This window comes from Falco naumanni, chromosome 2, assembly GCF_017639655.2.
Source record: "Falco naumanni isolate bFalNau1 chromosome 2, bFalNau1.pat, whole genome shotgun sequence".
Classification (NCBI taxonomy): domain Eukaryota; kingdom Metazoa; phylum Chordata; class Aves; order Falconiformes; family Falconidae; genus Falco; species Falco naumanni.
This window is the reverse complement of record NC_054055.1, coordinates 120,515,792-120,539,586: the sequence shown is the minus strand read 5'-3', so window position 1 is coordinate 120,539,586 and position 23,795 is coordinate 120,515,792. Positions and strand designations below refer to the sequence as shown.

The 23,795-nt window shown below is 41.4% G+C and overlaps 1 protein-coding gene across 3 annotated transcripts in view; it reads right to left on the bottom strand.

The window, feature by feature from the left end:
- CBLB (Cbl proto-oncogene B) overlaps positions 1 to 23,795 on the bottom strand; it is a 130,054-nt gene that overhangs the window by 35,243 nt on the left and 71,016 nt on the right. For all 3 annotated transcript variants that reach the window (XM_040583137.1, XM_040583139.1, XM_040583138.1), the window contains exons 5-10: positions 15,822 to 15,978; positions 11,532 to 11,653; positions 9,119 to 9,256; positions 7,468 to 7,555; positions 5,062 to 5,193; positions 983 to 1,186 (exon numbers count right to left, since the gene is read on the bottom strand). In XM_040583137.1, the coding sequence (XP_040439071.1) occupies positions 983 to 1,186; positions 5,062 to 5,193; positions 7,468 to 7,555; positions 9,119 to 9,256; positions 11,532 to 11,653; positions 15,822 to 15,978 (841 nt within the window). The remainder of the gene's footprint in view (positions 1 to 982; positions 1,187 to 5,061; positions 5,194 to 7,467; positions 7,556 to 9,118; positions 9,257 to 11,531; positions 11,654 to 15,821; positions 15,979 to 23,795) is intronic.

Below are 23,795 nucleotides of genomic sequence, written 5' to 3'. Positions count from 1 at the left end.
CATATGACTTAAGAGGTTAGGAAGGATATCAGAAGTATGTATATTAACTGACAGATACCCTCAGATACAAGAGTGAAACATACTTTTTTTTACAAATACAGTGATAAGGAAATGGAAGAGTAAGATGTTACAGAATTAATTCCAAGGAAACTATTCAATCTAGATGACCTTAGTAAAAGGTAAAATACAGAAAATGCACTGTAATTCAGTGTTGCGTGGCCTATGACAACATCTAGTCCAGGCTAAAATATAACAGTGAAAACTACCAACATAAAATAAACTTGTGTTAACTATTGTGCTTATTTATCAGTAATAAAATCCCCTGCAACCAAAGAAAAATACCAGAATTTAACATAGTTTCAGGACAAAGAACCATCCTGAAACACAAAGTCACTATGAATAATCTCAGATACATTTTTCCCACTAAAAGTACTGAATACTAAAAATAGAGGGGTAAAAAGTCATAGACAACTCACATAAAACATAATTAAAAGCTACTTGTGTACGATACAAATTGGGTTCCAAGTCACCTTTACAAAGCAATAATATTTAATAATACTTAGAAATTCAAGTTTAATCCTAAAACATTCTGTGCATATGTATATACACACATGCAGAAAACTAATAATATATTCTGTATACATGAATTTTTTTGCTCCTTACAAATAAAAATTCAGGGAACTCTCCATGCAGCGTAATCTGGGTAAAAGCCTCAGCTGTGCAAACTCAAGCTTCCTCCATTATAAACAGAGTTAAGTCGCTTCATATCAGCTGAGAATCTGGAAATGTGTTTTTTTTTTCTCCTATTCAACTTCAGTGTTACTGCTGCAACATTGACGCATTTTGTTTTTTCAACCAGAGAACTGTCCAGCGAGTTGCTGGAACGCAGAGCGTGAAGCGAAACCTCTTGTTGTTTAACATTACTGGCAGCTTCATTTACAAACATACAGCTTTATCTGTTGTACGGTACTTGAGTATTTACCTTTCGCACTGAAGCCAAGCGATTCATCATCAAAGACTCTTCTCTATCATCGTCGTCATCCAAGTCCAACATGGGCATACTAAAGCTATCAATAATACTGCAGCATCTGGAGTTTTCATCCCTGGGATCAAAGGGATCCACAATGATTGGTTCAGTTCCTTTGATTTCACAGCGGCAGAAGGGACAGCCTTGGCCATCGGATTCCTACAGCAAGACAAAAAAGTACATAAAAGTTTAAAACTTAAAAATACAAGTAATTTAAAAAGCAGTAAAATGCCCTTAACGGGTCTCTAAGAGCTTGTAAAGACAGACTGGAGTGAACAGGAACAAGTTCACAGATATTGAACTATAGTAAATGGTAACATGACTGCACTTCTAGAGCTCGCTCTCTTACAAACATTAAGCTTCTCTTAAAAATAACTAATAAAAATGCAACCGGTAGCTCTACAAAGCACCAAAATTGTAATTGTCTTAGTATTAGAGGTCAGGAGACAACACCTTGCCTTTCAGAATATAATTTTTCTATTTCTTCAGAAGAAGGAAGGCGAGGTGCGTAGATATAATGTATTTTATTATATAAAGCACTTCTTTTTGAGTTAGCAAATGCAGATGAGCTTCAGGGTATGCAGCTGTTATTCTCTAAAGAACATATATACAGTCCAGATATTGCCATCATTTAGCGATATGCATATCCAACACCTAAAGCTACAATCATTTTTTGACATGTTTAAGTAACAAACCAGAGGCTTGCACAATATTTTCAATAAATTACCTAAACAAGGAACTATTTTCACATGTTATAAGAAAAAAGAATTAGTTGAATTTTAACTTCTAAGCAGTACAATGTGTTAAATGATTTTCAAGTAGCCGTATTTTCATTCCTTTTACTAATTTCAGAAATACTTTTTTCCTTGTCAGAAGTAACCAAAAAGCCTTTAAAGTAGATTTCAGGCTAGTAATGAACAAAAAAAAAAAAAATTGGAGAGAAGTCTTTCAAGCACTTATAAAGAAATTTTTCCATCAAGAGACACAATGCAGAGTTGATTTTTATTTTTATTTAAAAAAAAAAAAAAAAAAAAAAAAAAAAAAAAAAAAAAAGGAAAGGAAAACCATACCCAAAAGAGCCCTGAAGCTTTTTGAGAGATCAAGATAACTCAATCTGAATTGAGAAATCACATTGTGCCATATTTGCAGTCAGGTAGACAGAAAGCTAAAATGACACAAACCCCAAAATCAATTCTAAACCTACCTATCCTGAAATACCATTAAGCAAGCACAGCTTTTTGATTTCTAAGGAGAAGATTTAAATTTTTTTCCAGGATTATTTTTATCTTGACACTTGCCAGTCTTACTAAATTGACAGATGATTTTACAGTCTGCAGAAGAACCGTATCCCAAGGGCAGATATCTATAAAGGATGTCTCCTGACAAGTCATGCCTATCTGCATGGTTAGTACTGGATTTTTATATGTAACCTACTTCTAGCAGCCTTGCATCCTAATTACAAAGGACTACTAAACATCACTTACTATGTCTAAGAGTGCCTGCAAATTATATGGACCTACTGTTGTAGAACATAAGTCCTCCCTTACGCACGCAATTCTTTACAGTTTCATTTTCTAAAAACAGCCTTACAGACAAGGCACAGAACTCTTCATTTTCAAGGCCTTATCATATCTGTGTTATCAGCTAGTTCTGCACTAGCAGCTTCCTTCCTCTCTTTTTCAGAAGCACTAAGTTCACCAAAATATATTGGGGAACCAATATACATATGTATATATACATATGGTGTGTATATACAGCAGACACTTGTAATCAACTGTATGGTACCAGCTGGGGAATTAAAGCAGAGATCCGAGATGTCTGTATGAATACATGTTTGTCCATGCCCACAGAAGGGTTATTTACAACACTGAGAGGATAGCTATTGTGAACCTCACAGTGCAGCATATATGCCCATATGATTTTAGAATCAAGTCCAGACGTGTCGTATTTTTAGACATGAATAGATTTCTGTGGAAGAAAATGATATTTTACTCCTGTTGCATAACACAAAAAGGACACAGCTAAAGTAAGTCTTATTTGAGAGGCTGATCTCCATAAAGGTGAACAACTCCAAACCACCCTTAGCATTCTGTGCAGGTCTGATGTTACTTACTCATTTTTTTTCTGCTTAGTGAAAACATCTGTCTTGGACCTCTTGAGGCACACCTAATGAGCCATTATGCTTCCAATTAGACACTAGCCCACCAGGAGCCTGCAACAGCTGATGCTGTTACGGTGCAATATTTCTTCATTGCCTCGCTAATTATACAAAAGTTAAAATTGTAATGAAGTCCAAAATGTACCTGGCTGATTACAGCTGGTTGCAATGTTCTGATGAAGCTTGATGCTTTCAAACACACCAGTTCTCTGAGCCTACAATACTCTGTTGTCCTCTTCCTGAACCCCTACCGCTGGCCAAAGCACTGACCACCTTAGCTTCTGAAGTCTCCAGAACTGGAGCACATCACTGGCACAAGACTAGAACATGCTGCTACCATGCTGTGAGACACCCAGCAACCAAAGGTACAAAGATTTCAGTCTTTTTGCTTAGTCCTTTCAGCTAAGCAAAGAAAAACCCACCAAAAAAAGCCCAAAAAGCTACAGACCTCAGAATTTCAGATTTTTTTTTAAGTGAAAGCTTAACATAGTTACATCTCTATGTTTGTCATTCAGAACGAAACTGGTAAGAACAGAGGAAGGGTACTCCTGAGATGAGAAGTACTGTTCCAGCTCAGCAGCTGCTTAGTACTGAAATAAATATTCTTATTCAGGTATGTCTAAAATGGAATTTTCTCAGAATTTCTGATCTGCGGACAATTTGAAAGATTTGTGTTTGGAGCAGCAAACTCAAATTTCAGGAAGAACACAAAGTCAGACACTGAGAACGAACACTCCCTTGTCAGCAAGCTTTATTGCTAAGGGAAGAAAAACTCAAATGATACTTCTGATAAATCGTGTTGTCCTGCCAGTGATGATTTCTTAATTAGGAATCTGAAAAGAAAAAAATTTAGTCCTGTATGTCATCTCTCAAATATGAGAATGAAAACACATTAACTGAATTAACTCATTTAAACCCAGGTCAAAAATGGACTAGAGTTATGGATTCTTTCTACTCTTCTCGCCTCATCTGTAACCAAGGACTGGTGCCTAATGGTGGACCATCTGCGAACGGGATGGCCCTTACTCCTCCCCACAGAAGAGGACAGGGGCAGGGGAAGGGGGCAGAGCAGTCCCAGGAGCACCCGTCAGGGGAGAGTCTGAAGCTGTAACAAGGAATGGCCTCTGCCTTTAATTCTTAAGTCCAATGCTTGTGGCCTGCGCTGAACTAAAGGCACCAGCCCCCCCTCCCCCACAGATGGCAATGTCCATGAACAAGCTGGACAAAACACACCGACCTGTGTCACCAGAGGGTCTCGTGTGGGTTTCAGAATCTTCTGTAAATGACATTGAGAGATCAGGGTTTCCCCTCCACTCAACCTCTCACCCCAACAACCCCAGCGTAAAGCTAGGCCATCTAGTGCTTTGCATGCTGTGAACATGAAGCACAAGCATCCTGAGCGTGCTGTCCCATAGGCTGTTTCATGACTTGAAGTACTGACTGAATCCTCCTCCCAAAGACATCCCATCTCCTTACAAAACGTTGCCTTCTCCGTCACCCGCTCCCAGCGCCCAGCTGTCCCCTCCGTGCCTTTTGACGGCACCACGAAGCGCCCGGGCAGGCTGGCCGGGCACCAGGCGCCAGCCTTCGCCAGCCGCGTAGATCCTGCGCTCAGGGAAGAGCTGCCACTTTGCAGCAGTCAGTAAGTGGCCTCGGCAAGCCGACAAGTCAGATTTTAATGATTCTTGGAGCTTCCTGACCCAGATCTTGGTCCAAAAAATGAAAACATTTATAATTTTAAATATGTATGTATGTCCCTGAACCATCTTACTGAGTAACTGTAAGTAACTGGAGGAGTAAACATATACCCGCACTGTAAACAGGGATGTAACAGAGAAACCCACCCCCTTCCGCACCAGCTGAGCCCCGACAGTACCTGCCACGCTGTCAGACACGACGTACACATGAGGTGTCCACAAGGCTCTATCTTCACATCCTTGTCATTCTCGGCACAGATTTTACACAGCTGAAAAGTGGAGCCCATTTCACAGTACAATTCGTACTGCTCCTGTAACAAAAGAGAGTGAAGTGGTTATTTCTTTACTGAGATTTGTACACAGGGTATACCACATTTCCTCCAAGTCCTTGGTTTTCCAACTGGCTTTACTTAGTAGTGAAGGGAAGTACTCCTACTGATGTATTTAAAAGCCACACTAAGATTACTGAAACACCTTACTTTTTTTTTTTGCTTCTTCAAGCCCATGATATACTACAATAGCTGCTACCAAAAAAGCTTAAAATATCTGTGCCTATTAGCTTTTCCAAAGTCTGCTCACGTGTAACTGCTGTACAAGGCATACATCCTGGTCTCGGTTAAGAGAAAGATAAAGAACACAGCTCTAAGTGAGAAATTAAGTGATGAGCGGGGGAAAAAAATGGGCGTTTCCCTTGCTAGGCCTGAGTTTGGGACTAACAGAGGTTATCGGGTTGGAAACTGACAAGCAAGAGGGCTTTCGACGCAGCAATGATGCAGCGCGGCAGGATGGTCAGCAGAAGCAAACAACCCTTGTCAAGGCAAGAACGCTCCCCGGGGTGGCACGGCGAGCCGCGCACCCAGCAGCCCGGGCTTATTGTCCTTACAGGACTGACACAAAGGTATAAAAACACCTTCAGGAGGAATAAGTAATAGATAAAACTTGAGTCCAGAATAGTTTTCTAGAATTAGGTATTGTTGGGGAACCAGGAATCAAATGCATTTGTGTCAAAATCAAGCTTTTTGTTTGTTTTCAAAGCTTAAAATAAGTGGAATCCAGGACACAGGAAAGTAAGTAGCTACTGGTGAGTAAAGGGAGGGGAGAGAAGGCTAAACCTGAGAGAAAAGAAAAAAGACAGCTCGTATCTGCAGCTGTAGTCAGTACGTACTAAAGATGCTTCTGCATCTTTAGTGGAGCTCTTGCAAAGACTCCATCCGCAGCAGCCCAGCCCTGCAGCCACTTTACACCATCTTTTCTTAGTTCAAGCAGCTCTAGTGACAGCTTTAAACTCCTGCAGTTACGTATTATTTAAGGCACCGTTCACACAGTTCAGAATCCATTGAATTACCACTAGCACTAAGGGTGCCCTCACAGCTCCCAGTTCAGAAGCAACTGGGTTCCGTCAGCGAATTCAGAATACACCACGACTGGTCTGTGAGGAACAAGGTAAACACTCAGACTGGCTAAGCTGCTTTTCCTTTCCTTGGGGAAAAGTTAAGGATACGGGGATAGAAAAGTGTTCCGTGCAGCACAAACAGCTAACGCCTCTGCATTACTCTCTCGTTGCTATTTTAAGAAGTCAGAGAGGTGGAAGGGCTCAAGGCTTTCTTCAGGCAATTGTTTTTAGTCATTCTCTTACTTAGGAAACAGGTATTTTCACAACGGCATTCCTGACAGTACCAGTGACGGTAACGGATACTTCTCTTCTACAGCACCTCTGGGGATGGAGCGCACGGAGCGCCCAGAACTGCGGCAGGTTCGGGTCACCCACTCTGCTCGGCAGAAACAGGAGCCCACCTGCCACAGCATGGCTGGGACCTGGTCTGGTGCCTCTTCTTGACTTTCAAGACTTCCAGATGCTTCTGTCAGGAAAAACGCTCTACACAGTATACCTGAACCTTCATTTCAGCTACATTTTTAATCAAGTGTTTGTCCTGTGGTGGCTAATTCCTGTTACTTGAGTATCAAACACCTGCAACACTGGTTTATCACATCATCACTTAACAAGACAAACACATCTACATATTCTAATTTTCTTTGCAAAGTGACTCCCTTTAGGCGCTTAATTATTTCTGTTGCTTTTCTCTGATCTTTCTTTTAATTTGCACAATAGACAAAGAAGAAAGGAGAGAGACCCTGGAACTGGTATCTTTGTGATATATGAACTACGCTTTTCCTCCTGGACCTGTGAACGAACTGTACCATTCCTATTCAGGCTTCAAAATTATCATTTGATCTTGATTTCATTTCTGTATTCCCATCTGCTATTAGCAAGGAAACACCAAGCTACAGAAACCTGTAACATAAATATCAGAAAAATCTTTAATAACTGTTATTAGAAATAACATTTCTCACTTGGAAGAGGCTTAGAATAAACAAAATTTTCCAAGCCATGCCATCTGCGTCACAACCAGTGCTAGAGTTCAAACGATTATTATCCTGTTCTTCATCTAAGCCCTTCTATCAACAACGTATTTTCACTCCTATGAATTTCTTTCTCGCATTTTAATATAAACTTATTATCACTGCTAGATGAGATACTGAGGGAAGTGGAAATTACGACACAGCTGACAGATTCTGCAACATACCTGTGTGACTTTTATGTGATCGTGTGGCGTGGGTTCACATAATCCTGTCAAATCGGGATTATAACTTCGCCCGTCTGGGAACAGATAGCTGCATCACAAGAAGATTGTTATAAATACCCACATTTCTTTAGCTTTATTAGCTGAACAATACCACTGAAATTTCAAAGGGGCAGAGTAAGTTCCAGTAGACATTAACTAAAATGCACCGTCTTTCCTCAGGCAACTTATTTCCTGGGCGCAACTGAACGCTACATGCCCATCCTGACACATGCTCAAGTCTATTTATAAAAGCCCAGGAAGGATTTTGATATCGCATGCACAGCTACCACCGGAGTGCATCTGAGCTCTGATTAGCAGATAACCTTCTGGAGGTAGCTCAACAGAATATTATTTTACATCTTCATTTCACAGCGAGCTTATACTTGCTTGTGCTCCTAGTGATCTCCCCACTGCGAGCATCACGCTCGGTGACTCTATAGGCTACTGCAAGCAATGGAGCAGAACAGAAAGTTATGAACTTTTGTGTGTATCGTTGTGTATTATGATATATGCAATTTTATATATGTGTCTCATAGTATTATATCTGTGTACATTACGACATACATAAATCTGTGTAATTTATGACAAGAATCTACACCCAGAAACGAAGATGCAGACTAGACTTTAAGCAAGAACCAACGGGGGCATTTTGATCCTGTGGGAAATTAATAATAGATTAAATGACATTAGAGACCCTAAGGTGTTCTATATTCAGATTTATATTACCTCTAACATGGAAAGAGTTTCTTGAAAGTCAGGATGTTGTCACGCTGTGAGTAAACTGTATTTACATAGGGTACAAAATCTTCACTCTGCATTAAATATTCCCAGCTCTAGTTTTTTTTTGCTCAGTTTTTGCCTGAAACACCACCATTATAAGGGTGCTTGTTACTACATGTATGAAATCATCATACCTGGGAAAAAAAATAATTACTGCACTGTGCAGGATGGAGAAAAACTGCAAGACTGTAAAGGGTTTCTCAATCCTTTCTTGAGGATTAATCAATTTTCCTTTCCCTCTACCCCCCCTCACCATCATGATCATGTGGATATATCAAAACACTTATCCCAGTGAAAAGGTCCTGACACCAAAACTAGCCAGCCTAGTAAAACTGTACTACTACTCCCTACAAACTTAGATTCTCTTATAATTATAAATCTTGTCAGTAAACTATTAGAACCTGGAGAATGTTCAGGCCGCACAATAAATAAAAAACCAATTACATAGCTTTCAAATCATTGTCCAGAGTTAGACCCATGAGTAACTGGCAGTAGTAATTGTTCAATAAGCTTAAGTGCATTTGGGACTTTTACTAGGTGGGGTGGGGAGGAATCAATGTCACAGCTGCCCAGTTTTATTTTCTCCTGGAATTTATCTGCTATGAGATATAGCTTTGGTTAACTTTCATTAATTTTGGTTAATGGAATTACCTGGAAACAGGTGTTTTTCAAATGGATAAAAGGGATGGTCCTTAAACTCCAAAGGAATGTTAAACACCACATCCCAGATTCTCTGTTTTTTAAAGATCTTTAATAGCTACCCAGCCAAGCATTAGAAGAACAAGGAAATCGGGATTTTGTACGTATGGTGCCTGTAGGAATTTGCACTTACAATCCTTCCCGGCTGCCATCAATCAGAGCTTGAAAGAGGGGCTTGTTGTGAGGTATGGTCTGCAATATGTTCCCATCGCCGGTCACATACCCGATGGCCCACTGTCCCAGCCGAGTGCAACTCAGCCTGAAAATGTAGCTTGAGAAAGACAGGATGAATAGAAAGTCACCGTTAATCACAGTCCCGCGAAACCAGCGCAGAGCGCAAGGATGGCCTCTGGTAAAGGCGCTGCGTCAGGCCTCTGAAGATTTGGGTCAGATGCCTAATTCTGCCGCGTGTTCTTTGTACAACCTTAAATAGACCTGCATCTTTTACGCTGCCAGTTCCTCGTGGGCAGAAATAAGGTACCAGTAGCACCCTACCCCCAGCTTCTCATTTGCTTGCTTGTTAGTTCTCAAAGCTGCGCACTCCCTGTGGGCAGCCCCAACATGTACATTTAGACATGCCCAAAAACCTGCTCAAGAACAGCGTATTGTATTGTCAAGTGTCCATAGCTACAACATACATTTTGGGTGCATATAAAGGCTAATAACCTGAATGAATGGAAGGGGAAACATAAAACACCTTTAGATGCAACAGAAATGCGAACGACAAATAATAAACCCCACTTTACTAGCAACGCCAATCTGTGGGTACCCGAGGTGGTGCACAGGACAGAAGAAATATCACTTCTTCAGAAAATACCAGATAATACCAAGCCAACTGGACTTAAACTTAAATACTTCTGTGTGCTGCAGGTGATAGCTGGGAGCATACAGGAGGTAGGCAGGGAGCACAGCAGGAGGAAAAGGAAGATTATAGGCAACGGTATCAGGCATGTTTAGTTTTTCTACAAACTCTGGTCCTTTTCATGTCAGACACCATCTCATATGCAAAAACCTCACTCAGAGAAGCATCCCACAGTGAAATACCACAAACTCGATTTTGTATTATAGAGCAGCTTTTCTTAATCACACATCTATAGTTTATTTCATTCCGAACTGTTTAGAATGAGAAATATTAGCCTCCCTGAAGTTTGGCATGGCTCTTAAAACTTCAGTGGGGCCAACCTTACACTGAAGTAGTAACTACTCATTTCAACAAAATCTGGTGATTTCCAGGATGTTTTAGATTAAAGAACCAATTTCACTTCGTATCTCCTCTTTCACACTCAGCATTTCACCTAAGTGACTCAGAAAGTAATTTTCTGGTGTGCAATAGAAAGTTATCTTAAAACTAACTCTCTATTTACACGGAACATAGAGGCAGCTTTGGATAATTCCTCTATCACTTCTTTTTTAGAATCACAGAATCAGAATTAATAATAGAGAAAAAAGCAAGTATAGCAACCACTCTCAAAATCAACCTTGTTATCCGACTGCTGCAGTTCAATGTTACTCTGCTGAAAAAAACAGATTCTTGTATATATGGACTGGACCAGGCAGGCAACTTAACAACATATTGTTTGCTAAAAATCAAAAAAAACTAAGTACAGAATACGGGTATAACTGTTGCTAGACTTCTCTAACAAGTTTCAAAATGCCATACTTTTACCTACGTACACATGTGACCCCAGAGCAAAGTTAGACAAGGAGACATCAGGGGGAAAGAGCTTCCTAACTGGCAGGGATGTTCTTCCAGGACAGCAGAAGTGGCACAAATAGTAAAAGTTCCTTTTGAATAATTCAGTATGCATAGCACCACACAGAAATTATTTAAAAACTCTACATGCCATGATATTTAATCGACAGATTCCTTTTCCAGGTGCAGATTATGGGATACACAATCATTACTGGCAAAGGAAAAAAAAGTATGAACATAAAAGGAACACATAAGCACTGACTAAATTCATAATTAGGTGTGCTACCATGGAAAATGTTAAGATTATTTTTACTTTACTGTTGAGCAGCAATTTAATGCAAATTTTGAAAAGCAATTTATATTTTCAAGTATGCTTTTCCAGAACACATTGCTTATTGTACCTAATTCAGAAGAAGAAAGGAAAAGCAATGTAATTTCAATTTTTTTCCTGTTTATTTGTACACACTTAGACCTTCTTGTGCTAATACAGTATTTTTTTGCTACATAGCACTGTAGGAGAATTATGGCATAAAAACCAGATCGTGTTTACAAAATTCCTATGTCTTAAAATGTAAAAGGTCAGTGTTTTTTGACTGTGGAGTTCAGAGATTTAGTAGTAAAAGCTGTTTTTAAAACTACCTTTTGATACCAATAAAATCACAAGTATAAAACCCCCAAATGTACTATGGCTCTGATTCACTGTTACCAAAAAGAAAAAGCCAAAGATTCACTCCTTCCATTTTGCGGTGAGCATTAAGTATCACACAGTACAGAAGTATGAACCTAGAGTAAATTATGTAGCTTCTGAGAGAGCAAGTTTATTTGGGAAGCAATAATCAGCACAGCTTCTCACCTCCCAGGCTTAGTGCTGTATTTCTGCAACCTCGCCTTCACTTCATCGTACGTCAGGAATGCCATATAGCCAGGGTGCGTCACAGCTAAGAAGTTCCAATTCCTTAAGATTGAACCCCACGGCTAAAAACCAAAGACAAACAATTAAACAGATGCAGCCAGGTAGTTACATGTTTCTAATGAAACTCAAGCCAATTTGTCAGGGAGACCTACCGTGGTTTAGCTTCAGCTGAAAAACAAGCACTTGTGGTTACGGTCTAAACAGTACAAAAGACCATCCTACACACCCTGATTTGCTCCCAGGTTTCCTTCAAAGGGATTACTCCAAGAACATCAAGTATAAATTTTTAGATAAAGATTCTGAAGAACTTGAATTTACAGAATTGCCTATTTGTAGCTAATGTATTAAACTTCGTGTTTAGTTAGAACCTGGAGAGCACGGCTCCATGATGGCTTAATCAACACACAGTTAAGCCTATTCCTGAGAGGTCCTGGGGCACTTCCATAGCACTGATAAGTAACATTAACAAATGAAGCCTAACAAAGCCACTAATTTCAGCTGTCATTTCTTTTCTTATTCTCTACTTCTTGATTTCTTCAGTTAGCGTAATGGTATTACAACCAGCAAACAATACAAATATTGACTGTACTTCACCACAGTCCTTGCTGACCTGAATAGCAAATGTTCCCGAAAAGTCGGCGACACACGCCCAATACACCACCTCTGCGAAGGATGCAGGACAGCCCTTGCTGTACGTGAAGGATGGGTTTGAAGTAGTGGATTCATACCAATATATTAAGTGTTCATTGCCAGCATTCGGAGACACAAAAACCTGCCTCTGAATGGTTTGGAGATTATTTTTTTTGTGTATTTGTCAAAAGATCAAGGGAGGTGAAGTGAAGCAACAGGAGTGAAGAGGCTGGTGTTCTTGTGTGCCCTGCAAATCCCCTTGACAAGGGCTTCCAAGGGCTGGCAAGGCACGGGGCAAATGCCCGCGTGACATACTTGGGCAGCGCGTCCCAACGCTGCTGCTTGAGGTTACGATTCATTTCCCAGGCAAACCCTAACCACTGCTTAAACATGGGTGAACACCCGTTTTAAAATTATTACCTCTTCAAATCAGACACATGAAATACAATAGTAAGGCTTCAGCACAGAGTCCACAAGAAACTTCACGTGTTCAAATTTGTAGAAAAGGGGAAAAAGAAATCAGAATCCTAAACGCATCACTGCACCCTGCCAGCTCCTCTGCGCCCTCACCAGCGGTGGATGCCAGAAGGCTTCACCACACGAAACACTGTGGTTGCTCCAGAGAAAAAAAGGGAGTTTGAGGGAGTTGACTCTTCCCCTTTCACCACAGCAACACTGACACTTCCCTCCCAAAAACACAACGTTCCTTCTCCTGCCGTGTCACTCCAGCGCATGCACGTAAATCAAAGGGTGATCCAACGCTCAGTGCTTTGATGTTTTGTTGAACTGCGGGATATAAAGGCTCGCTACAGTACGTTACAAAATAAATTCAAGTAGCATGCAAACTCCTTGGTTCATCACAACCGTCAGGCTCCTAGGCTGACAGTGGGCAGCGTCTTCCCCACACGCCTGGACTCTCTACAGAGTGTCACACTACTGCTGAATCTAGAAAATGATGGGACTGCATGACCGAAAAAATCAAAAGTGCAAGGACTCATAGCTTGCCTTGTGCACACAAACGCGGAGTTTTCAATGTATATATATATACACACACACATTTGTATATATATAAATTTATATAAATTACAAAAGCAGAAATGTCAAATGGGAAAATATCTGTACACTTTCTCTTCTATGGAAATATTTGTGCATAAGAGTATAACTGAAGATGTTAACCAGTGACAGAATGGAGTCCCTTTCCTTCCAAGCATCTACACCTTCTGCCCTGCTCACTTCATCCCTGGCCAGGGAACACAGCGCCCACAGCTGTGCCTGCCTGCCGTGGGGAGGCAGGGGGAGCAGCCCCCCTTTCACAGGATCTCCGTAAAAACTAGTCTTGCTTTCTGCATCGCTTTAAAGGTAGCTTATCTGTAACACAACCCGCAGTTGGCAAAACAGCACTTTGATTACTTAAGCAATTGGGATTTTCTCTCCGTGGGCGTACACACGCATCATTACAGAAGCCATTTAAAAACTAGAGAAGTAAAATGTAACCTCTGGGAGAGGTTCTCAGGGCGAGTTCAGGGCGAGTTCACTCCAACAGTTATGCGGCTATCGCACCCGCTGGTAATCTGTTCGGCAAAAATTCTCCTTCTCGTTCTCAGTTAAATTAAAAGTTAATCCTAACCAGCCTGCTCTCCTTACCCGTACCGGTACTGCTGATCCCCCTTCTCCAGCACCAGGCTCTGTAATGTATCAAACCGGCAACAGCCTCACAAAGAAACTAATGCAAATAGATACTCATCAGCTCACAGAAAAAGGAAAATAAATCTCATTTGAGGCTTCTGTCCTGGTATTAATGCAATCTATAGGAGCCCACGTAGGGTTGGAACAAACTTACTTCTCAGATCAGTGACTTCTCATTTAATCTTACACTTGATGTACAGATTAAAACAAACAAACAAACAAAACAACAACAAAACCACAAACCCGAACCCTGCTGTTACTGGTAAGCAAAATGCTTAGGGGGAAAAATCCTACAGAAAGGAACTTTAAATAAATGCATTTCATAGGCATGTACGCTGCAGCCGACAGGCCTCGGATATTTTACAGTCCAGTCTGAGATCAAGATTGTGCCCGGTTACTAACCTGAACGCCGTATTCGTTAGCCAAACACTGAGCAAAAGGGAGAAACTTTTGGCAGAGTAGAAACTGGTCCCAAGGCAGCAACGTTCGGACAGGAATGCCTGATCCCATCGAGCTCCACACAAAGGGCAAAGGGCAGGGGGATTTTGCTAAAGTAGCATAATGCAGTGATCCATATTCTCTAGTTTATCACTTCAGCAAAGAGAACCCCCAAAGTTCTGTTCAAACCCCCACGACCTGTGCACATTTTAGTAAGTGACCAGTGTCTGTGGTTAAGTTACACAGATCACTTACACTGTAACATTTTCAACTGTGATACAGTTTTGACTCAGAATGGAGATGATCAAAATCAAAACTCCGTAAACTAAAAACTTTAATCATCTCATGCCAAATCTTAGTATCAATTTTGTAACGGCACACTTTCCCATAGCAGCAAACCCAAGAAAGCTAAACAGAGATTATCATGGAAAAGAGACCAAACACACGGCCCAGGCTTTGACAGAAAATTGGTATTTTGAACGTACCTCCAACGGGAAAAAGCACAATCATAGAATCAGTTAGGTTGGAAAAGACCTTTAAGACGGTCGAGTCTAACCGTTAGCTTATCGTTGCCAAGTCTCCCTTGAAACCATGCCCCTAAGTGCTCGATAGCCTTCTCCAGTGAAGAATTTTTTCCTCATATCCAATCTAACCCCACCCCCACCCCCCCCAGTGCAGCTCAAGGCTGTGGCACCAGTTTGTCACTGTACAGGGTAAAGAAAGTAAGTGATCAAATAAATGTCTGTACACCTTAAATGTGCCTATATACAAAAGAAATACCCAAAGTAACAAATTCAGAGTCAATACATCTAATACGGATGCAAACCAGCACAGCCTTCTGTATTGACTAAAATATTCAAGAGTATTCTGTAGAAGGAACACAATGTCAACATAGGCATGTAACATATGTACAAGCTTATTCCAGATAAATACTACTTATTTACAGTAATATAATTAACTCTATTCCCAAAGACAGCCCCTTATTGTAAATAAAGAACAGAGCATTAATGGCAAAAATACATTCATCAAGAAAAGTCTGGCCTACATTTAGCCTAAAAACCTCAGTCATATGAAACTTCCTTTATGTGTTTGTAGAAACACTTCAAGTAAGTATATACAAATACAAAAGCACAATAAAAACACAAGTAAAACCTAGGCAAGTACCTGAAGGCCTGCAGTTCTAGGAATGCATTTAAGAATAGTGAAAAGTAAATAAAGCAGCAAACACAAAGATATTGTGATTGCGCTAATTATGTGCTGAAATGTAGCAGGCGTTGCTGGATGTTTCCGGTTTTTCAGACAGTACTGATGCCCAAACATCTCTGAGGGACTAAAAAAACCATGCACAATTCATTTCTGAATTGCAGTGTTTCAGTTGTTTCAGTTTTTCCACATAATCTGGTTCCTTGAGCCACAGGTACTTGCCTCAGGGCACTAAGGTTCACTTATTCACACAAGCATCTACAGTTTTCTTACCTGAAATAATCTAGTGAAGATATCAAACTCAAAAATTGAAATGTAGTCGTTGCAGGTCAGGTCAATAGTAGATTTAAGAGCCATGGCTTCCAAACCAGAGCTTATCTGATGAACTTCATGAAGGCACTGCCTGAACACTTTCCATGGCACTATAGTTCTGTGAGAGGGTTAGAAGTAATAAATTTAATAAAACCACATACCTAAGATTTGATACCTTATTTAGACACCAGAACTGGACTTTGAAAGAAGTGGAATCTTAATTTGGTTTCTCTACAGACAAAAAAATCCCAAACCAACCAAAAAACCAAACAACCAAAAAAACCCTCAACAGTCAAGTTTTCTTAAAGCAGCTTAAGAAAATGAAAGAATGGTTTGCCTTCCTTTAAATATGGTTAATCAAAGTGTCATTTATTTTAAAATTATAAATATTCAGGCTTCCTTAGGAGGACAACAAAAAGAACACTGCAGAAACCGAAATACCCTACCAAGCAGGCGTAGCAAGCGACCTCACACCCTCCCAAGGGGAGCGTAAAGGACCGCCTCTGGGCTGGGCGAGGAACCCCTTTCTTCACAGCCTCCCTTCTCAGAATGATAAGCATTAATGTAGTATATCTGCTGTGATGACATTTTTTATAGCTAAAGCTCATAAACGCCGGTCAAGTAATATGATAGCAATCGACCAGATCCCGCTGACACTGGTCCAACACAGCCCATGGCAGTTAGACGAGTATGAGAAGACACATCTTCTCAGATCTTCACCTTCACACATTCTTGCAGGACAGGGAGTCTTTGCAGACAGTAGTGAATGTGGGGAAAGGTGGGAAATCAGAATAGAAGGAAATTAAAGTTACCCTCTCCAATACAAAGCCGTGTTCTGCCAAATTCAGTTTCTATTTGCACAGTCAGAGAAAACGCAGGTTAGTTATTTTGCCAACCAAGTGCTTGTATTCGGAATCAACCCAAGGCTGATCCCTTGGAAGTACTCTATTTTATCGCTCTTAAAACCATGATAAATTGTTCATTAATAGCAGTTCTTCTTGTCATGCCATTAAGGTCTCACCCAAGTTTTGCAAAACCGTTAACACCTTCTCTTAAAATCTCTCCTGACACTGACAGCAGATTATATGCTATTTTAAAAATGTTTTAATTAACCAAAATATAACTAATATGTAACTATTTTCAGGACTTCACAAGTTCTCACACATTCATAGTAATATTTTGATAATAACTGTTAAAATTATAAAACACGTGTCTCAAAATCACCAATATTTCTTGCAACTTTTACTAGATCATATTGCCTTATTTTTTTATGAGTCAAAATATTTTATTCCAGGTTTTCTAATTATTTTCTTATGCAGAAATGTTTACTACTTGCTAGTACAGTACTGGGGGGGCAGGGGGGGTGGAGACCAGCTGTATGAAGTTGGTCCTGCAAAACAAATATTATGCAGTTAACCTAAATAGAAACAAGTAGGAATTTGAAGTACAACACTAAAGACACGCTCCTGTAATTCTACTGTATCAGGCATTGGCTAGATTTGTAAGTGCAAAGAAATCTACTTGTTACTTGGAGGCTTATATTGAGAAAGTCATAAATGATAAAATGTGAAGTTCAATAGATCTCAGCAGATACTTTCATCTGCGTATGAAAAACAGGAAACCACAAAGAGCTGAAGAGAGATACCACATCAGATGCCTTTTAAGAAAGAATGCACATCAAAATTTGATTATGGTAGAGAGAGAATGAAACATTGCACTAAGTTCAGAGAACAAAGCTGGAAAACATCAGCGCTTTTGTGGTCTTAAAGTTGTCTTAGTTCAAGTGCCTACTGCTTATTTAGTTCCTGTAACTGTGGCTCTGAAATGTTTTCTGATTCTCTTTGTAAACCACCCTAAATGGCTATAACACCCCAATCACACTGAGACAGGTTTAGAAAAGTTTGGGGGGTTTTGTTTGTTTTGTTTGTTTTGGGTTTTTTGGGGGGTGGTAGGGGTTGTTTGAGGGTTTTGTTTGTTTTGTTGTTCTGTATTTTTTTTGAAGGGTTAAGACAATAACCCTTAAATAAAAACCAACACTCTACCATGAATTATTAAAGCCACACTACACCTTAAGAACTGCTTTTTCAAGCCTCACCTGAGACAGTCTCATGAAAACTTACTCATTAGATGTGACTGGTAAGTAGGATCTCTCGCTCTCTCTTGACTAACGCCCTGCACCCCCAAAACCCCACCAACCAAACAAAAAGTCTTCAGGAGAACGTGGTTTTAGAGATCTGTTGGCTAGTACTTTGGCTAAGACAGAAACAAAGTGATGGGAAATGAGTGCATAGATAATGGAACAACATTACAGTTATTTTGTGGGACTTCTCTGAGAAGAAGTGTCCAAAAAAGTGGTGGTCCTAATTTAAAATTCACTAAATTGAGTAGATATTTGGTTTTCTGCAGCTCTGTGGAATAGTTCTTCTACCTTCCATTTTCGTAAGGTGAGAACTGGTTGTTGAAACACACTCACTCCTATTTCTCAGCAGCTGCTTTTACACAGCTATCATTCCCGAACACTCAGAAACAGCACCAGGCAGGGATCGTTTCTCCTCCAACCTCTCTCTCGTCGCTGCACGCTGCACTCTTCCGAGTCCTTGCAGGCAGCAGGCACTCACTCAAAATGAGGGTGATGCAGAGTCTTCAGAGGGTGAAGGATTCTGCAGCATCCCTCCTCCTGCTCCTCCAGCACCGAGATCTGGGACCTCTCAGGCACACCGGGAAGCATCCTCCTCCGGCAGAGATCCCGGCGGGACCAGGCAGGTGGCTTCCCACGGCCACAAACGGGTGAAAAAGCCTTTCAGAGTCGGCTGGCGAGTTAACTTTCTGTTTGAGTTAACATTTCACCGCTGTTGTTTTCTTCTGGTTTAGGGGACATACAGCCTTTGAGGCCACCTTTTCATTATTCAAATCTAAATAGTGATTTTAGTTGCTTGGGGAGGGGCACTGGGAAGGGAACAGGACCAGTCAAACCCCAGTAGAGACTGGGACTGTCCTAGTTAATAGCATGCTTAGACTGTTGTTTAAATAGATATATAGATACATCTATATCTATTTGAACACGAAAAAAAGATTGCCTTTATAGAAAGAAAAAATAGGACCCTGCATGTAATGAAATCCTGCCTGCAGTGTTCTGCTCCTGAACCACAGAAGGTATCTCCTATAAATATTTTCAGAGATCTTTGTCCTTGTAATATTTGTTGCATCACGCCGTAATGATACCCTGCGCTGGAGGGAGGCTGCACGTGCCTCGTGCTACTAGGCTGACCTGTGGACACTTGTCTAGGAGGAGATGAGTTAGTCACCTCTGCTACAGCTCACCAGAAAGACAACATGACATCCTGGTAACATTAGTTCTCTATAAAATTAGGCTGGGGAAGCGCAGTGCCTCCGTATTTCAGGGGTTTAATTGCAGCTCCGTAAGCTACCTCTTGCAGTAGGGGAGCACACATGATTCCAGCAGGGACAATGTCCCGGGGAGCGCCTCCCATGAGAGGACAGCACTGCAGGGTGGCTCTGCCACCCTCAAGGGTTTGATGCCCAGCGTTAGGAGCTCCACCACACACGCATCATACACAGATACACCCAGGGCTTTGGTACCAGTTGCTCCTTTTACAATATAATTTTGGGGGAAACACAGGACATGGAAGTCATACAAACATACCTGACTATGTCACATGTGCATACTGTTACTGTGCTACATGTTACTTTATTACGACCCTCAATTAGCTCAAAATCTTCAGGAGAGATAATTCTAGATGGAAACAAAAATATGAAGGAAGCTGAGACGCACACCTCGTACAGTGGAAAAAGGTTATGGAGGATCTTTTCCAAGGAAAACCTAATCTCTATTCGCCAAACCTTTAGGAAACTATTAATCCATACGTGTCTGCACTGCCTTTCCTCATCATTAGAGTAAAAGTCCATACTAATTAAAGCAAAGAAAGCACAAAGTGAAACAAACGAATGAATAACTTTCCCTGAGGAGGGTTTCTGCACACATCTCTCTCTCTCTCTCGCTCAAATCAAAACTACCTGTAGCTTGCCACTTACCTTGGGGTTGCCTTCTTATTTAAGAGCCCTGTCAAAAACCCTAAAGCAAACCATTTCTCTGCCAAGGCTCTCAAAACGACATTACTTCTCCACATTTCTTCTGCAAGACTAAAACTAATAAGCGTATTTAGAGAATGATGCATTCAAAAGTATTCTGATTGAAGTATAAGCTTTAAAAAAAATATTTTACGTAGGATGATATCTCTTTAGCATTATTGACACAGGTTTAAAGGACGTGCCACTCCATACTCTCAAATACAGTGTTTTAAACACCACCCCCACCACCTCCATATGCCTAAAGGAGAAGGATTAGTGACCAGCATGTGATTTTCAAGCAATTTAGCAGAGGAATTTAGGTCCTCCCTTCCCTCCTGCCCTGATCATGTGTACATAGGATTTTCTTAAACCCCCTGAACGTTGCTGCATTATTAAAAAGCAAAAGACATTAAAAGAAACCTGGAGGAAGCAAATATTTTCTGAGTGTGCAGAGTACAGCGCTTCAGGAGAACTAGAAAGACTCAGCTGTTCTGGAGTCAAGTGACACTGCTCCCATTTGAGCCACAGCAGACCACAAGTATGTGTAGGAAGGTAAACACATACCTGTGTAACTTACAGTGAACAGTTTTGTCTGCAAGAGACTCTCTCAAATGCTACCAGAAAACATAACAAGGGAATTACTGTACCCAGAGGAAACACAAAAATATTCAAGCAAATACTGACCCAGATCAGAAACAACATTCTTTGCAAGCCTGCAGTGAGCAATGTGGATTTTGGTTTATCATCGCTGAACGCAGAACATTTTCTTAAGGCTGCTGCTTCGGTTTTAAGCGAGAGGCCACATGTTTTCACTGCTTCTAAACTGCAGAGCAAACAACTGACACACAGAAAGCTTGAGAAGCTCAGTCCTAAGGGAGAACAGGAATCCTGCCGTATCATGCCAGTACAATCATTAAATAGTGACATCATGCAGAACAAATATAGATTAATCTAACATGAGAAAAGAGAAGGTAACAGAGAGAAAAAAAAGGAGTCTCATGAAACAGGGTAAGTATACCAGCAAAAACATCTGCTTCCAAACCCGCGTATCTGGGCATGGCTGGAGACAGCAAGTCAGCACTCCCTTAAGGGACGCGGGAAGCCTGCATTTCCTGAAGTGTCCCCGAAGAGATGCGCCGTCTATCTATGTATTTCCAGCTCTGATCTCTAACCACAAATCCAAAACACATCCATGCTTTTGCATGTCCTTTTATACTTCAAACACTGCCTCTTCCTGCCTGTCCACCGAGATTCTCTTCGCCTATCTCACAGCCTCGTGTCCCAACTAAACTTAGTTTTCTCCATCCTTTGTACATGCAATTATCACCTTATTCTTAGCCACCCGACTAGCTGTGAAGACATTTGTCCTTTTTTGGTCTCTAATCTTATCTTGCAACTTTCCATTTACTAGCTCTTCTCTACAGTATCATCTATCTTCTTGTTCAAGGTTGTTTATCTTGCGTTTGCATGAAAAAGCCCGAGTTAGGTGTCTGCTAGCACCCAGGGAACAGTCCCTGCTGCCTCCAGCTCAAGTGTGTAAGCAAGGGTACCAGTAAGCCTGTCTCCCCGCTGATGAGCTGAGGGAGGAACTGGCCTCTAAAAGCCCCATCCCATGTTTACTTCCTTCTCTTTACGAGTTCCTGTCGACAAAACACCTGTCTGGATGGTGATGAAGGCTGCGGCACTCAGATCACTGCCTCTTCCTCTTTCATCTCCCTTCATCTTTGGCTTCCCTTTACCCCCGGTGGGCACTGAGACCCGAAGCACCCTGGGCCAGCACCACCGCTCCAGTACATGTCTTTTCAGTGTTCAGGCAACAGTAGGGCTCTCCATCACTATCAGTAGCAAGAAAAGGCAATCACGTAATAAATTCAGGGGATCAACAAGGTGTTAAAACCTAGCTTATCTGAGGTCTCACTCTGACAGCTGAATGCTGTCCAGTCCTGCGTTGTGGTCTGCTTGTTTTACTGCTGCTTCTCTGAACCCGAGCCACAGAGTCTACGTCTGTCCAACCTTGTACCAAAAAGCACTGACCACAGCAGAACCACATCTACTCAGAATTCAGAATATCTGAAATATCCTGCTTAACTGCTACACAAAAGGACACGGACCTGTTGGAGGGAGTCCAGAGGAGGCCACGAGGATGCTGAGGGGGCTGTAGCCCCCCTGCTGTGGGGACAGGCTGGGAGATCTGGGGTTGCTCAGCCTGGAGAAGGCTCCGGGGAGACCTTAGAGCAGCTTCCAGCACCCAGCGGGGCCGGCAGGAAAGCTGGGGAGGGGCTTTTTGCAAGGGCATGTCGTGACAGGACAAGGGGTGATGGCTTTAAGCTGACAGAGGGGAGATTTACATTAGATATTGGGAAGAAATTCTTTACTGTGAGGGTGGTGAGGCATGGGACAGGCTGCCCGGAGCAGCTGTGGGTGCCCCGTCCCTGGCAGTGCCCAAGGCCAGGCTGGATGGGGCTGGGGGCAGCCGGGGCTGGGGGAAGGGGTCCCTGCCCAGGGCAGGTGGTTGGGTGACCTTTAAGGCCCCTTCCGACCCAAACCATTCTATGATTCTATGATACTGAGAAATCAATACCTACATTTTTTCCTAAATTCCCGTTAAAAATAAATACATTTCAGGCCTCGGCTAGAAAAGAAAAAGAAGTATCAGAGATTACAATAATAACGTGCTTGACCCTAGCAGTCAGAGAATTTCTGATTCCTCAGAAACTAAAAGGTGGGGGGAAATCAATTTATCTGACAACACTAACAGAAATGCTTTCAATTTTTTAAGGTTTCACAATGAAGAATAAAACCTTAAAAGTTAAAATAAATGGCAGAACTATGGAGAATTGAAAATCTAAGAACATTGACATTTCACTGCTGATTCATTCTGCAACACAGAGAGTGCCACAAATCACAAATTTCAATAGTTGCAAAACCCTGCATGACTTCACTGCAGCTTTCAGATTCAGAGGCTGGAAAGATCTGTTAGGTCACCTCGCCCACTCTCCTGCTCAGTTCAGGATCACTGCCAGGGGTATTTTGCCCGTTTTTGCTCAGAACTGAAACCCTGTAAAAGATGCAAGGTGCTATTAAAGTGAGCGAGGAACCGGGGGAAAATTAACATCAAGCACTATACAGTGATAAAATGTGGATAATGAAGAAGCTATCAGATTATGTTTTACATGCATATTTACAAGCCACTGGGGGTTACTGAAGTATCTGTAAGCGAATGTGACTGCTGATTGCATGCCTTACAATTTCACAGTTCCATTTAACATTACCGTTTCGTTGTACGTTTAACTATCACTTGCTCCAGCACAACTACAGTGGTAAACCATGAGTTCAATCCACTAAAACCACTTGCTCCAGTAATTGCATTCTAGCAATCAGTACAAATTAAAAAAATCACACCTTCTCAATTTCACTGCTTTCCTGCTTCTGACGCTACCCAGCTCTTTCTTGACACCGAACTTTACCTAAAATCTTGACCTTGACCATGGTATAAATAAAGCTTGTGTCAATTTACTCCTTTGTTCATTTTTCAGCCAGCCCCTTTGTTTTCCTTAGGAGGCTCTCCTCCTCCTCACAGCCTGTGGGTAAGCCGAAGAGCTCCGTTCTAAGCCTGCTCCACTCGTTCAGCCTTCAGAAAACTCTCACCCAGTCCTGACTTGTTTTCACAAAGCAAACCCAAACTTCTCCCTATTCCCTCACCTCCCTGACAGCTTTTCTCTGCCAGCTTCCTTGACCAAGTCAATACATCGAAACCATCCTGGGCCCTCTGTTTGGCGCTGCCGAGCTCCTCACCTACCCCCTAACCTGGATATATATTCTTCTTTCCCCTTGCAGAGAAATCAC